Source organism: Ascidia mentula, chromosome 7 (genome assembly GCF_947561715.1).
Source record: "Ascidia mentula chromosome 7, kaAscMent1.1, whole genome shotgun sequence".
NCBI lineage: Eukaryota > Metazoa > Chordata > Ascidiacea > Phlebobranchia > Ascidiidae > Ascidia > Ascidia mentula.
Genome location: NC_138572.1, coordinates 11,910,073 through 11,925,145, shown reverse-complemented (window position 1 = coordinate 11,925,145; position 15,073 = coordinate 11,910,073). Strand labels below are relative to the sequence as shown.

Here is a 15,073-nt window from a genome sequence, read left to right as displayed (position 1 = left end):
CACGATAAGTATTTCATCTTGGATAATGTTACATTAAACAAAAACGTTGCTATAATGTGATGACTAAAAATAAGTTTTCATTTGATAATTGAAATAACGTCTTAACCAAGAGGCGACAAAACTAATTGTAGCGCTTTTGTTAAGCTTTCGAACGATAGACACAGAGAAACCGCTATCTGTGATTTTCTGGCAGAGTTTGTCACAGAAGTCAAAAACATAAGCAACACATAACGTTTTAGGCTAATTTGATGCAAAGACGCCACATATGTAAGTCCAAAACCGGAAAGCACAAACCTCTTACGTTTATGCCCTAAAGCAGGGAGAGTGCAGTCAACCAATTTTCGGCACAGAGAGAAACGCATAAATAATATACGCCACAGGGCTAGTTGCATTACGATATTTCTGTGTACAAAGTAAACAGTCCACCCGCATTCCGAAGCAAACTGTTGCATCGGAGATATATAAGATGGTGCTGTATAGTGGCGTTATAAGCATGCATGCTAGCCCATTGCTGAGTAAACTGAGTCAACATGTCTAAGGCGTACGATCCTCGACCGATATATATATATATATATATGCAATCATAAGGTTTACAGGCTTCTCAGCCAAGGCATTGCAGCCAAGCTGGATCAGCCACTTTTTCCGACAAGTCGGAGCGAGATCTGAAAAATCAAGCTCCCGGTGAGGTTTGAACTCACGCCCCTGATGGGCTAACCAGGCCCAACGCTCTATACCAACTGAGTAACAGGAGCTCAGTGGCTTCACGGGGTATATTGTGGCCAAGGTACACTGGTGCGCAAGCGCACAACTTGTCAGGCGACCTTCACATGCGTAGAGGATCTCCACCACCGTAATCAGACAACGCAGAAGTAATGTCATGCTTTCGCATAGCTTGGCAGGATCGCCCCACTGCACAGGCCCTTTATATTTGGCGATCACAGCTCTAATATTCTGATCATAAGGTTTACAGGCTTCGCAGCCAAGGCATTGCAGCCAAGCTGGATCAGCCACTTTTCCCGACAAGTCGGAGCGAGATCTGAAAAATCAAGCTCCCGGTGAGGTTTGAACTCACGACCCTGAGGTTTGAACTCTGATTACGGTGGTGGAGATCCTCTACGAATGTGAAGGTCGCCTGACAAGTTGTGCGCTTGCGCACCAGTGTACCTTGGCCACAATATACCCCGTGCAGCTCCTGAGCTTCTGTAGCTCAGTTGGTAGAGCGTTGGGCCTGGTTAGCTCAAGGTCGTGAGTTCAAACCTGACCGGGAGCTTGATTTTTCAGATCACGCTCCGACTTGTCGGAAAAAGTGGCTGATCCAGCTAGGCTGCAATGCCTTGGCTGCGAAGCCTGTGAACCTAATGATCAGAATATTAGAGCTGTGATCGCCCAATTTAAAGGGCCTGCGCAGTGGGGCAATCCAGCCTTGCTATCGAAAGCATGGCATTCTAGTTTTGCGTTATATACAACCATTTTAGTTTTTTGTAGTGATCTGCAAAAAGGATCACTGTTTAACTGCAATTTTATAAAAACGGAAGCGACAGATCATGCAGACTGCTTTTAGCCTGGAGGAAATTCTCCATTGTAATTAATGTGACGACTTATCAGTGCAATCGCTTTGCTTGTGCGTTATTTCTGGTTTATTAAGAGAATGTTTAGTTTGAATTGTTTGGATACAAAATAACACAAACCAATTTTGAAATGGATCGCCTTTCGGAATTGACAACTATACAACTTGCAAATTACGGCTTTTCACAATCAAATCACTTTATTTTGCGCGAAAATTTACCACGAGATTGTCATACACGGGAAGAAAATAGCCAGGGCGGAGATAAAGGTGATGACAGCTTTACAATCGTCAATTTGTGACGTCATATCTTTGTCCTGTGTCTAACAAGTGTCAACAATGCTATGTTGTACAAAAAGGTAACAGAAACGAATTAAAAGTGTGGGGGAGGTGTGTTTGAAAAGTTACTTGCTTGATTTTGACATAGCTCTCCTTCACAAGCGAAAACCTGAAGTGCTGGATCGTTAGGATCTTCTTTAGGGCAAAAGTTTGAAGAGCAGAATTCGCAAATATTTTTAAACTGTCCACCTAAAATACAGCAATGTCAAAATTTATGTACATGACACTTGTACATGCTGCCTAATTTACGAAACTACGGAGCACCGTGTAACTGTTTTTACAAGTCAACGTTACCATTAGAAAAATTATGAATGAAAAAACTTTTGATCTTTATGTTGCTTTAAATGCCAACGAAGATTCCACTTACTGAATGGATCACAAGTTGGGAACCTGAAATTTCCGTTTGCGTCTTCTTGGCAGAAGATTGGACACAATCCATTTACGATGCGATCTAATAACAAATATGCAATAGATGTAGCTTATGTGAATTATAAAGCAACACTATGGATGTCAATAATTGACCCAGACTAACCTATAAAACACTCACCTATGATAATGCCAGATCGAACCCCCAGCACTAGTGAAAGGCAGAGAACAGTAAAGAATGTAGTCTTCATCTTGAATGGTTTGCATCGAAAAATAAAGCTTGCTTTGGAGTGTTTTTAAATATCGGGCTTTAATATATAGCCGGTTGGACGCAATGAAAAACTCGCGACTCGAAATGAGCCAGAGGCAACAAAAATTATCTCGAAGATCGTTGAATGTTAGATTGCAAAAAAACGCTATATATAAACGATGACAATCGTATCGTGGCAGAAGATGAGTCATATTTTAAAACCACAAGCGGTTTTCGCAGCTTTGGGCAAAATTGTTGCGTGGGCGAAGCAACAGATGTCATACCTTTTAGGTCGAAACAGTGGCCATCTGTCTGCAGCTTATACACAATTCATATTATTGGCTCCACATTGCTTATCAGATGTCACACTTTGAAACATGCCAACCAAGTTCAAAGCCTGCACCAGAAAAAGATGTCGTAAACAAGTTGTTTGCGCAGTGCTATGCAGAGGTTTAGACAGCATTTCCGTTTGACCATTTGTGAGTGCTCGATTTAAACTGTGGTGTCCAGCCGGGGGGGGGGGGGGGGGGAGGATCAAATTATCCCAGGAATGCAAAAAAACAACCTGGCCAGATGGATTTTTCATAAAACCAGCCTGAAGTTTCCGCCATTTTTTAGTTCAATTTTCTATACATATATACGGCTGTCAATACCACCAATTTTTTCATCAGTAGGTTATGTTGCCCAAAATCCTGCGTCGTGAGTTATCATCAGAAAAGGATCTTTCGTAAACTTGTCAGGACGCTGCATCTAACAAGATTGGTTTCATGCAAATGTGTGCTTTTTGATTCGAATTGCTTGTAGCAAAACTTATGACGAAGTTGTTAAATGTTTTGAGACTGAAATTTTCAACTTGGAAGTGTCGGGGTGTTGGCTAATAACTGCGAGTTATCATTAGATGGTAAGGACATGTTATATTGCTAAGCTTAGTATTTGTCTGTTGTGCTGAAAGTTGCAGGTTACAATACTCGCAACTGCAAAAGTTGCAAAAAAACAACAATTATCTCAGAATGTAAACGCGAGTTTTTCCGTCTTGTTGTTTCTTTCTCCGACCTTCTTGACATTGCAGCGTACCAACTGTTTCCCAGTCGGCCTGCTGCTGCGCTGAAGCTAAGTCTGCTTGAGTGTTCTTGCTGTTGACTACTGAATTCGACTCCGACTCCATTCGACGCAGACTTATTTATTTAATTGAAAGACACGTTTGCCATATCAGGTGGCGTAACTTTAAATTGTTCCAAGCGCGTTATAACCTACTGACTGAGTGAGTAACTTTCTACCGCGTGCCAGTTGTTTTGTTAGTTAAGTGACTGAGACTAGTGGGATGGCAGAGTAAAATTGACATGAGAATATAATGACAGCTAACTGAGACAGAGAGAAGTGCGAACGGGTTTTTAACAAGTTCAAGTTACAATGAAAAAAGGTCTGTCGTCGAGCCGGATGCCAGAAGAATGCAAGTCCAGGAAAGCCTAATTCCGTCTGCAGCCTTCGGTCCGTCTGGGTACCTAATGTGTGAAGAATTAAGTTGGGAAACATGCGTGGTGCTACAACATTTATCAAACATGTCTGTGATAATACCGAGAATTTGCAATATTTAGCATCGCTGATGCGAAATGTGAACGGCTGTGGTGAATAAACTTTACAGTCACTATACAACGGTTTGGTCTCGAAGACAAAACATGTCGCAGGCCTGCAGATATTTGTCCCGGATGACACAGGCGAAATGAGTCTATTGAAGGCCAGTGACCTGTATTGAATGATTATTTACCTTTTAAGTCATTTATTATTCCTTAGCAAATAGGATAAAATCCCAATATTGGTGAAGAGTTTTATGAATTCATTAGGTTTGCAGGCTTGGCAGTCTAGCTGGATCAGCCACTTTATCCTGACAAGTCAGAGCAAGCTTTGAAAAATCGAGCTCCAGGTGAGGTTTGAACTCACGACCCTGGGGTAACTAGGTCCAATGCTCTACCAACTGAGCTACAGGAGCTCAGTGGTTTCACGGGGTAAATATGGTTCACATATACGTAGGGAATCTCCACCACCATATCAGACAACACAGTAAATATTTAATGCAATGGCATGTTTGGCAGGTCCTTGCTTGGCGATCACAGCTATCGTATCGCGGTCATTAGGTTTGCAGCCTAGCTGGATCAGCCATTTTTTACTGACAAGTCGTAGCAAGATTTGAAAAATCAAGCTCCACGGAAGAGGTTTAAACTCACAACCCTGGGCTAACCAGGTCTAACGCAGTGACACTGCAGCCAAGCCAGAAGTCACCAAGCAAGTCGAAGCGCAATTTCTTCATCAACGGGTCACATAAACCTTGTTCTTTTATTCCATGTAATCCCACTTCTGGAAATGCCTTACAATAAAGTTAATCACATTCATTCTTGTAACTATAACATGTGTTACAACCGAATTAGTGATCCGATACTTTTTCGAAATGAATTATTGGTTTTGATAAATAGAAACCCCAATTTTTTAACCAACATACACAAATATGCAGTAATGTGTTCAGCATTATCCCGACATTTTTAACCTAACGTAGGCATCTAAAAACAAGCAGACTGGGATCAAGTCAACTTTTATTGGGCACACTGAGAGGCCAAAATTGAAACCTGCCACACTCGGATGAGGTTGTCCTTGTAGCCCGCAAAAAGAGTCTGCAAACAAAAGTTTATACTGAAGCAAGCTTTGTCTATTCTTTTCACTGAAATTAGTCAAGTCAAAATACATTTGAAACCATCAAATTTTCAATTAAAGATTTAGAATTAGTCTCATTTCCAACAATAGGCAAAACTACAACCAAAGTTATACAACAAGTCGAAAATAATTCAAAACAATTTCATGCACAATATTTTCCACACACACAAACATATTAATTTCAGGTGAACATAGATTTACTAAGAGTCGAAAACTAACCTGACCATCAGGTGACCAAGCCAATGACAAACACTCAGGTTGGCCTGCTTTGCTTGTGAGGTTTAGTAACTCTGGCCGCAACTCATCAAGCAAAGCTTTTCCTTCAAGGTCCCATATTTTTATGGTAGGACCACATGCTGCACACAGCCAATAGCGGTTCGGTGAAAAGGCCAAGGCGTAAATTTCACTTTCTCCATTTGATAATGTGTAAAGGTGTTTTCCTAAACACAGACAATAAGTCAATACATAGTAATTACAAAAAGTGAATATTTTTGTTTGAAAATATGGTGCTCATAATTGCAGAACATGTCATCATCAGAATCAATGTTTTAAAGTGTGTGTGTGTGTAATCACAGACCATTGCCACAATAGTAAAATTTACAACAGAGAAAGCTTGCCTTCACTTAAATCCCATAACATTGCTTGGCCATCTTTGCCACCAGATGCACAAAGTGATCCATCTGGAGATACAGTGACAGAGTTGATGTAAGCAGTGTGGCCATGATGATTTGTCTTCAACTTGCAGTTAGTGAGGTTCCATACCTACATTGAATGCATTGAAATTCAAACATCAAGTATCGAAAAGCTGAGTTTGAATTTCAATGCATGAGGCGTATTAGCCAAAAGGGCGGCGTTAACGATGAACACACGAGATTGGTCTACAACACGACCAATAAGTACCTGTTGGCATATCGTACTGCGAGACTGATGTTGCAACAACCGATGTTAGTTACGCAAGCGAAACTAGGTCAACATATTTTGTGTGCGTCATGCAAGAAACACATTGTTTTTAGGTGTTTTTTCTTCAAACGTTATGAAGTTACCTAAAACTCATTAATATGATACAAAGAGAACACATGGAAATTATTGATTGTGCAAGGTGCAGACAAGAAGTAACTTTTATGTAAGGCAAGTTTCATAACACATTGTGTTTAAAAGTTCACTTATATCTAGCAGTTCACTTTCAAAACTTGACATATGTAAGTATATATACTCTTAAAGCCACAATATACTTCTAGAATTAATATCACGCTGTATAGAAACTGGTTAATACGCTATGCACATTCTTTGTACAACAAGTTTGGCAAACAGATTAGTGATTGTTAACAGGATGACGACTACAAAGGATTTTTGAAAGAGTGACATACATAACAAGCAGGTAAAAACAGAGAGGGGGGTCGGGGGCAATACCCATGGTCTTTACATAAACCTATGTTCAAATGTTTATTAGAAAGTTACTGGTCAAAATAACAAACCTTAACAAGTTTGTCATGACCACATGAGACAATTATTGGAGTGTTCGGGTTCGGTGAGAATTGGACACAAGAAACCCAGTCAGTGTGATTGTCCTCCTACACAAAACATAAACATGATTAGGTCCAGAAAGCAAACCGGTATTTCTCCAGTTTAGCAACAACATGTGACATGTTTTCGGAAATCTATACATAATAAAATCGCATTTAAAGAATATAAAAAGGACAAAAATGTGATTTGGTTTATCAAAGAACAGCCAAACTATGGATTTAAGAAAAAACTTACCATAATTGTGTACTTGCATTGACCAAGTGTGTTCCACAGCTTTACAGTTCGATCCCTGGATGAAGAAATGATTTGGCGATTGTCTCCAGAAAAGGCAACGGACATCACATCTTTGGTGTGGCCAAAAAAGCGACGAGTTGTTATTCCCCTACAAAATGAAACAACCATAATATATTTAAGCTAAAATAGTTATGGATACTGCAATATGAGTTGCTATAGTACCAAAAACATGTGCCAATCTTACAACACAAAATTATTATTTTTTCTTTTTTTTTGAATAATTGTAAATTTGTGCACAAAACGGTTGATTGAATAATTTTCACACCGATTTTCCAGTATGAACTAAGGTTAATTGTGGTCGAGCATTGCAAAATACAAACGCCAGTGTTGGCACAAAAAAAAAGATTGCTGGCTGACTTGCGCAACGCTATAGAACACTCAATGCGAGTTTTTGCAGTATTGTTTGCACGGTAGTTTTATTACTACTACTTTAAAAGGCTTATATATAATATATTTATAACCAAAAGGGATCAAATGTGGGCTTTCTATAATCAAGAAAACATGCAAACAAGAACTATTTTGCAAACAAGAACTATTGCACTTATGCAAGTGCTAACAGTTGTTTTTAACATGCGTAATGTTGGCAACATATTTAACAGCTAAACTAATTGACAATACACACAAAAAAATGCTTATCATGACAACAGTGTGACCACTAAAAAACAATATTTCGTCTATAGACTGAAGGAAAATAGGACTTGTAAGATACCCTATAGTGGATTACTTTTAAAAAACACATCAGTTAAAGTTTGACCCACAAACAATGTCATACAAAAGAACAAACAAACTATTTGTTAGGTTCATTTTGACTGTAGGTTGCACACCCCTGCGTAATAGCATTTGTTTCATTGTCTTACTGTTGCAAGTTCCACAAACGCAAGTCACCATCCCAGGAGCCAGAAAGTGCAAATTGTCCATCTGATGAGATTACAACATCAGAAACAAAATGTGAATGACCCTGCAAGCGTCTACTCATAACTCCATACGTGTTTTCATCTCTGGTTAGCTTCCACACAATCAGAGACTTGTCTGCAGTAAATAACCAACAAATTATTTTTAAGGTTAATTTTTGAGAATAATGTAACATACATAAACCAGTCTGCAGAATATGGCAGAAGTTTTTAATCAACTTTTTTTTGCATGTCAAGTTTTTTGCACACAGAAATTTTTAGTCTTGGGAAAGATTTAACATTAAAAGAATCAACGGAAAACAGCTGTAGGCCATTGCTGCATGTTTTAACTAAAGAAATGATTTGCACCGAAAGTAACTTTATCGTTTGCATTGCATGCGGGCTTAGGAGTCAAGCACATGCACACCGGAAAATATTTGGTCTTGCACGCTCGAGATGTCATCTAGAACTACCATATTCTGCATACTGGTAAGTTAATATCTAGTGCAAAATAAGGTTTACATGCCATTTGAACAAATGATTTTTAGCATATATTACCATCATGAACGCATGTGGTCTATATACCAAATTGGAAAGTTTGTTTTATGCACGGAGGATTTTGATTCGGCGATCGTTAATTGTGCGGACGATCGCAACGTTTTTTTCGTATGTTAATGCATTAGCTATTTAATATTGCGCGGATATCAGTAAATTTTCGCAAAAGAGGATATATCCTCTGCACATGACATTTTTTCCAATCTGGTCTATATACAAGCTGCTGAATCCAGCAAAAAAAACTATCTGACAAAACATTCAATGATTTTCTTTAATTTTTAAAATATAGGCTACTTAATGTAAAAACACATATAAACTCTCGCAAATAATGTGAATTTTGTGTTAAATGTACAGATGACTATCTTGCTGGCATTTTGTTTCTCTTTTGCAATGCCTACAATAAAACAAAGTCTTCTACTTTCTATGCAGACTTATTTGCGCACTGTGATATGATTCCCTACAGAATTACAGAGCACTTGACGTCGGAATGAAAACATTCTAACCAGAAGTGCATTTTTGAATAGAAACTTTCTGGTCCGAATGAGAACAAACTTTTTGTTTACGTACCACGGGATGCTGACAAAATCATCTCTGGGATAGCTGGCGTGGTTGCAATCTTTGTTACCCATCCCTTGTGTCCAACAAGGGTCCCTCTTAATGTCATTTGTTCCGTAGCCATTTTGAGTTACGGGATATAACGCCCGATTTATTCTGATATGTACCAGCAAAACAGCACCACCCCACTGTCCTCCATGTAACTCCGAAAAAGATCGTTTTCGTTACAGCGAGGTTTTAGGCCATAGCTCCACACGCTCACAGTGTTTCCCTTCACTTTTCGTGGCAATCTTGTTACCCAAATGTAAAACTGAAATAAAACACTTAAAATTTGTATGTGTCTAAATTCGTGTTATTTTTACGAGACGATAGTCAAGGTTCGCATTTTTTATTTTGTCCATACATGTCCTATCGAGAATAAAAACGTCACAAGTTAAAGTTAGTAAAATGTTTTTAAAAATACTTTCTACAAACATGTTGTTCATGATATTTTCTTTTCTTTCGTTTGCTGAATGACGTTATAATTTTTTAACATACGGATTTTTTGTTATGTTGTTACTGAATCCGAATATTTGATGACTCAATGGATTTTCACATGGTCGCGAAAAACTTCTGGTTGGCCAAGGGTCGAGAGTTCAAACCTCAACGGGAGCTTGTTTTTTTCAAATCTCGCTGCGACTTCACGATGAAGTGAACTGCAATGCCTGGGTTGGGACGATTCGAAGCGCTGTTATTTAATTTGTGTTGAAGTACAATGCGGGTGGGATTCGGTTTTAATAATCGGATTCGGTTGAATAAAGAAATGTCTGTACTATTTCTGAATACATAACGTTTGCTTTGCTTATTCACTTTGACCTACAGACAGAACACAGACGGTTCTGATGCATATATGTGTGTAAATTAATGTTCCCTTTTTTATGATGTTGTGGAAACGCAAAGACGTCGCATTTCGTTAGCAAACAGTAAAGCAAAGTTGAATGCGCGCAACGCTAAATGTTTTTGAAAATATTTTCGTTGTTTCCACCGCGATTTAATTAGGCTACTGTACAGCTAAATATAAGTATAGTCCTTGCCGCATATCCTGGAATTTGCCAAATAACGCTATGCGAAGTGATTGCTGAGCAAAACCTTGACCACCCCTAGCCCAGCATGTTTACACTCGCTTACTACTTTTTTTGCCTGTTCTCGTATTTTGCAGAAGGTATAATGTCTGCGTTGAAAGCATAATTAGCTCAAGGTACATTTCGTTTAAAACCCATTCGTGCCGAAATTTTGTGGGCTATGGAAGATCAAAAACTAATAATAAACATATTAATAAAGTGAATGCCTGCACAAAATAGTTGTTCAGTGGATTGTTCCCTATTTTAGTCGTTTTTCTTTATGATTTTTGATATTTTCTTTGTTTGTGTACAGCAGTATAGGATGTCAGTATAGGATGTACTAAAGTTCGGTTACTATACTAAACAAATAAATAAAAAACAAATTTTAGTCGATCTCCACTTAAAAAAATTTGGGTCCTAATCGGGGCCGATATCATCCAAGCACATCATTACCCTTGTATAAACATCAGTACAATTTAACCTTGTCCATCTCACACTAATCAAATGACCTGACACTTTTAAGTAATACCGCCCTATTTCCCTTCTTAACACCGAAAATCCTTCATAAAATCCTCAACCTTCGCATCAAACCCTTCATTCCCTTTATACTCTCACCCAACCAACTATAGCAATACCCGGAAATTCCAGATCAGATCTACATTCCTTTGGCGTGGCCTTTTTTGATTACCATCATGTCTCCTTAAATTAGATTTGTTTCGTTTCTCTTGGCGTTCTAAAAGCCTTTGACTCTATTTCTTTCTCATGGCTCTCTCCCTCTCCAATTAAAACATAAACGCTTTTCCCTTTTTTTACTAACTACCTTTCCACTTTTTACTCTTCCTCCAATTCCCAGATATCTCACGTTCAAAATAATAGTACGAGCACCGCCTACAGGACACGCCCACAACACCCCTGAACTTGCTTTCCCTCAAATCAAAACCCCTCTACGTCAGATTAACAAACTTCACCCAGAAATCCTTCAACTTTATTGACTGCTGGACCCAAATTCACAACCCTGTCTTTTCCAATTACCTCAAAACCTTCAACTACCGTCTCACACATGGAATTCTCTTAAATGCCAACAGTCCTCTCTTAGGATCAGGACGACCCTCGTGGTTACTTTTTGCACATACCCCATTATTAACCCTCGTTAAAAACACCCTTAACGTACTATTTAACATGACCACCTATGACACCCTTGCACACTTCGACTTTACCAAACTCTCACAGCCTGACACACGCCACAATCCTTACAGCCCCTCTGAACACTTGTCGATCCCATATCATCTAGAAAACCCGCAGCAGAATCCGCCATGACCCCAGCCCACTGAACAAAATTCCTGATTCAATCCTTTAAACAATCTATAAACTTTATGCTCGCCATCCATAGGAACAGGGATACTTCTTGCTTCTACAACACAATCTTTACAATACACTTTTCTTCAAACTCCCGATCTTGTAACAATCTCTACTTGTATCAATGTTCCAAATTTTTTCCTTTCTCACATTATTTATTGTTTTGGTATTTGTTACCTTTCGGCATTAACTTGGTGTAATGCTCGTGAACGTTTAACACGCCGGATTAAAATCGAAGACTATTTATCAACACATTTTTATTCCAAGCTTGTCATTGTAAGAAAATTGTTATCGGGACTTGTTCGACCAGTGAATGGAAGCAGTATATCAGATACAATTTCCTGGTGTTTACGTTAACCATACAGGACATCGCAGCAAAACTCTGTTTTTTGTCCGTTTTGAGTAATAGCCGCTTTTTATCGCACAAATTTACGAATAAAAACAAACGAAGCACGTATTGCTTTCTAACAAAATGGATTGTGCGTAAAAAGCGGAATACAATTCACAAAGTTTCGGTATAGCGTAGATGGTCAAAACAACTGTGTTAGATTTTTTCCCTCGGTGCGTCATGTTCTTCAAGAAATGGACTCGTTTTAAGCCATGTTCGTCGGTAATTCAAGAATGATGTCTAAATTTTTGTTAAGGAAGCAGCAAAAACAGTGGACTTTTGCAGAAATAGGAGGCAGTCTACAAACACAGCAAATGACATGGGTCTAAAAGTTTGTCACATGGTGTGTGTTGTGGTAGTTTTGTCTGTAAAAGCAAGTACAAAAAAACAAACATCTTGTAATACATAAACCAATAATCTTTTTATGTTAATAATTTTGCCCAATTCCTGCTTTACATGTCGTAAAGTACAATTTGAAGCAGCATTACAATTCAAACATGGTGTTATCACACTCTTCATGCAAAAAGTTACATAGAACAAGCTTTTTTCTTTTCAATAAATTGTTTAATTTAATACAAAAACAATTCTCAAGAAATGGAAATACATGGGCCCTCATATCCAAGATTTGTAAATAACTGGACCTTGTGGCTTGTACCAGTTATAACCGCTGGCAGTGAAGACTTATTCAAAAAATTAATGCTAAATATGTTCGGAATTGTACAGGGAACTGCAGCCCTCATTTTTCCATGTGAAGTCCATCGATAAAGAGTGGAATCGTTTCCACCACCGATGATTTCATTTCCAAAAAATTCCAATGAATGAGGAACAAAACTTTCCGATCCTTGGGCACACTAGAACATTGTTGTTTTTGATACGATTAATGTTGTTTGATAAAAAAAGGGTATTTATTAAGAAATAAACATGCATAATGTACATACACCAATGTATAATCACAATTTTACATAGTTTAGCAACTTTCCAAACCTAATAGCACATTATATACACTAAGCGCCGACCCAAAAATTTCTTCAAGCAAAAAAAAATGTGTTTCGGTCTATCAGGTCTAATGAGTACAGCTGGTGACTGGTCACACTGGTCATGGTCTTGCTGGGTAACTAGCCAAACAAAAACTATTCCACTTTACTTTGCAGTCGACCCATTATGTCAGTTACAGAAGAAAATCAACATTTCGGTGCCAAGTGTTGGTAGTAGCTATCTCTTAAATTGGTTTTGGCAGACACACATCAATAAGCACAAGGTAATCAAACAAAATTTTGTTGGCACATATAGAAAAATACTGTTGCACTGCAACATGAATACTTCACATTTAGCATTAAAATTTATTCTAACCTGCAAAGGTGTTGCCAGACTAGTAGATCTTAAATGCCATAAAGAAGGCATGGGGCCCCCACCAATAACAATCCATTCACAAGTTGAATCTGAAGCAATGGATCCAACCCATTTACCGAAAGTAGGACGCTTCAATTCTTTGCAACTTGATGGTTCGATGGTTTGTATACACTGATAATTACATGAATCCCACACCTAAAGAAATAGGTCATGCTATGCCTTGAATATAATAGACTAGTAAATTTGCAGTGTTTATTGTTTTAGAAATATAAACTTAACTCTGGTATTACCTTAACTTTCCCATCTTCTGATGCAGTTGCCAGTGATCGTGACAGTAAGGTAATGTCATGGATGCATTGCGTGTGTCCATTTAAACTCCCACAATAAGATAATTTATTGAGATCTAAAATGCATACAGAAGCGTCTTCTCCAGCAACAAACAGCAACTGTGTTTTATCATCGTAACACAAAGACGTTGCATTGGCATTATTTGGCAAACAGTCATCATCAAATTTGTGAAGTGGTTTTGGTTCTGAGCCAACTAGATTTTCCCAATTCCAAATTACGACTGGAAATGATCCGGCACTAATCAACCACTTGTCTACTGTCAACAAAGCATACACTGGTCCATCATGAGCATTGAACTTATTCAGAGTTCTGAACTTTGAATGAGTTTTGCTTGAAAATTTACTGGCAAACTCCACAATCGTGATTTCACCAAAGTTGTTGCCAAGTGCAATAAACTGGCCACAAGAGGAAATTGCTGAACTGTAAATGGTGCAATGAAGGTTGTACCGTGTGTTCATTTCTAATCATTGGTTTGACTGGTTTGTGGTTTGACTAAAATCCCTGTCTTCGGCGAAATGGAAATTGGTTAAGACCGATATTATTTCACAATTGTTTGAAGCCGTGTTCACTCATGCGTGAAAAAAATAAAACACAAGTTATGCATTAACTCATGACAAGAACCAAAAATGCGTTGTAATAACAAACATTTCAATCAGCAAGGTCTCCAATATTTGCAAAACAATATCTGTGCTTTATAATTGCAATTTTTGAACACCTATAAGGTATATCGCAACGAAATGGGTTTGAATTTGGTCACGCTGTGTGAATCTCAGCATTCGCGTATTTATGGCACTGCATACAAGTGCCAATTTGATAATGTTCCGGGACATAGAATTCTTTAAAAATTTGTGTAGAATAGGCTTAGAACATGTAGATTAATTTACCATAGCGTTTTTTGGACACCTATAAAGTATATTGCAACGAAATGAGTTTGACTGCGGTCACGCTGTGTGAATCCCAGCATGCATGCACATTGTTCGTCAAAGCGTATTGACAGCGAGCATTTGCGTATTTATGGCGCTGAATACAAGTGCCAATTTGATAATGTTCCGGCACATAGAATTCTTTAAAAATTTGTGTAGAATAGGCTTAAAACATGCAGATTAATTTACCATAGCGTTTTTTGAACACCTATAAAGTATATTGCAACGAAATGGGTTTGACTGTGGTCACGCTGTGTGAATCCCAGCATTCACGAATTTATGGCGCTGTAGCCTATACAAGTGCCAATTTAATAATTTTTCGGACCATAGAAATTTTTAAAAATTGGTGCAGAATAGGCTTAGAACATGTAGATCACATAACCATAGCGCTTTTTGAACACCTATAAAGTATATCGCAACGAAATGGGTTCGACTGCGGTCACGCTGTGTGAATCCCAGCATGCATGCGCATTGTTCGTCAAAGCGTATAGACAGCGAGCATTTGCGTATTTATGGCGCTGAATACAAGTGCAAATTTAATAATGTTCCGGGACATATAATTTTTTTT

At 38.3% G+C, this 15,073-nt stretch overlaps 3 protein-coding genes across 3 annotated transcripts; all 3 read right to left on the bottom strand.

Annotated features, from left to right (window-relative positions):
- Positions 1-1,829: 1,829 nt before the first annotated feature.
- LOC145909183 (uncharacterized) lies at positions 1,830-2,593 on the bottom strand. Its single transcript, XM_082996512.1, has 3 exons — positions 2,451-2,593; positions 2,271-2,354; positions 1,830-2,092 (listed from the first exon to the last, which is right to left on the bottom strand). Exons 1-3 carry the CDS (start codon positions 2,518-2,520, stop codon positions 1,938-1,940), a joined length of 309 nt encoding a protein of 102 aa, XP_082852638.1. The 5' UTR covers positions 2,521-2,593; the 3' UTR covers positions 1,830-1,937.
- Positions 2,594-5,092: 2,499 nt separating this feature from the next.
- Positions 5,093-9,256, bottom strand: LOC145909758 (small ribosomal subunit protein RACK1-like). The gene is made up of 7 exons (XM_082997109.1): positions 9,053-9,256; positions 7,898-8,069; positions 6,981-7,128; positions 6,698-6,793; positions 5,840-5,984; positions 5,442-5,662; positions 5,093-5,182 (listed from the first exon to the last, which is right to left on the bottom strand). The coding sequence occupies exons 1-7, from the start codon at positions 9,162-9,164 to the stop codon at positions 5,105-5,107; spliced, it is 972 nt and encodes a 323-aa protein (XP_082853235.1). The 5' UTR covers positions 9,165-9,256; the 3' UTR covers positions 5,093-5,104.
- Positions 9,257-11,865: 2,609 nt separating this feature from the next.
- Positions 11,866-14,116, bottom strand: LOC145908462 (THO complex subunit 6-like). The gene is made up of 3 exons (XM_082995750.1): positions 13,525-14,116; positions 13,235-13,429; positions 11,866-12,735 (listed from the first exon to the last, which is right to left on the bottom strand). Exons 1-3 carry the CDS (start codon positions 14,038-14,040, stop codon positions 12,472-12,474), a joined length of 975 nt encoding a protein of 324 aa, XP_082851876.1. The 5' UTR covers positions 14,041-14,116; the 3' UTR covers positions 11,866-12,471.
- Between the last annotated feature and the right edge of the window lie 957 nt (positions 14,117-15,073).

What these genes read in the sequence shown, in the direction of transcription:
- LOC145909183 (XM_082996512.1), bottom strand. Translation starts at nt 2,520, where the DNA reads ATGAAGACTACATTCTTTACTGTTCTCTGCCTTTCACTAGTGCTGGGG. An exon ending in TCGATCTGGCATTATCATAG is followed by an intron (nt 2,355 to 2,450) that starts GTGAGTGTTTTA and finishes ATTTGTTATTAG; the next exon opens with ATCGCATCGTAAATGGATTG. An exon ending in CCCAACTTGTGATCCATTCA is followed by an intron (nt 2,093 to 2,270) that starts GTAAGTGGAATC and finishes GCTGTATTTTAG; the next exon opens with GTGGACAGTTTAAAAATATT.
- LOC145909758 (XM_082997109.1), bottom strand. Translation starts at nt 9,164, where the DNA reads ATGGCTACGGAACAAATGACATTAAGAGGGACCCTTGTTGGACACAAG. An exon ending in AATGCAAGTACACAATTATG is followed by an intron (nt 6,794 to 6,980) that starts GTAAGTTTTTTC and finishes TGTTTTGTGTAG; the next exon opens with GAGGACAATCACACTGACTG. An exon ending in CTTGGTCACCTGATGGTCAG is followed by an intron (nt 5,183 to 5,441) that starts GTTAGTTTTCGA and finishes TTTTGTTTGCAG; the next exon opens with ACTCTTTTTGCGGGCTACAA.
- LOC145908462 (XM_082995750.1), bottom strand. Translation starts at nt 14,040, where the DNA reads ATGAACACACGGTACAACCTTCATTGCACCATTTACAGTTCAGCAATT. An exon ending in CAGAAGATGGGAAAGTTAAG is followed by an intron (nt 13,430 to 13,524) that starts GTAATACCAGAG and finishes CTATTTCTTTAG; the next exon opens with GTGTGGGATTCATGTAATTA. An exon ending in GTCTGGCAACACCTTTGCAG is followed by an intron (nt 12,736 to 13,234) that starts GTTAGAATAAAT and finishes ACAATGTTCTAG; the next exon opens with TGTGCCCAAGGATCGGAAAG.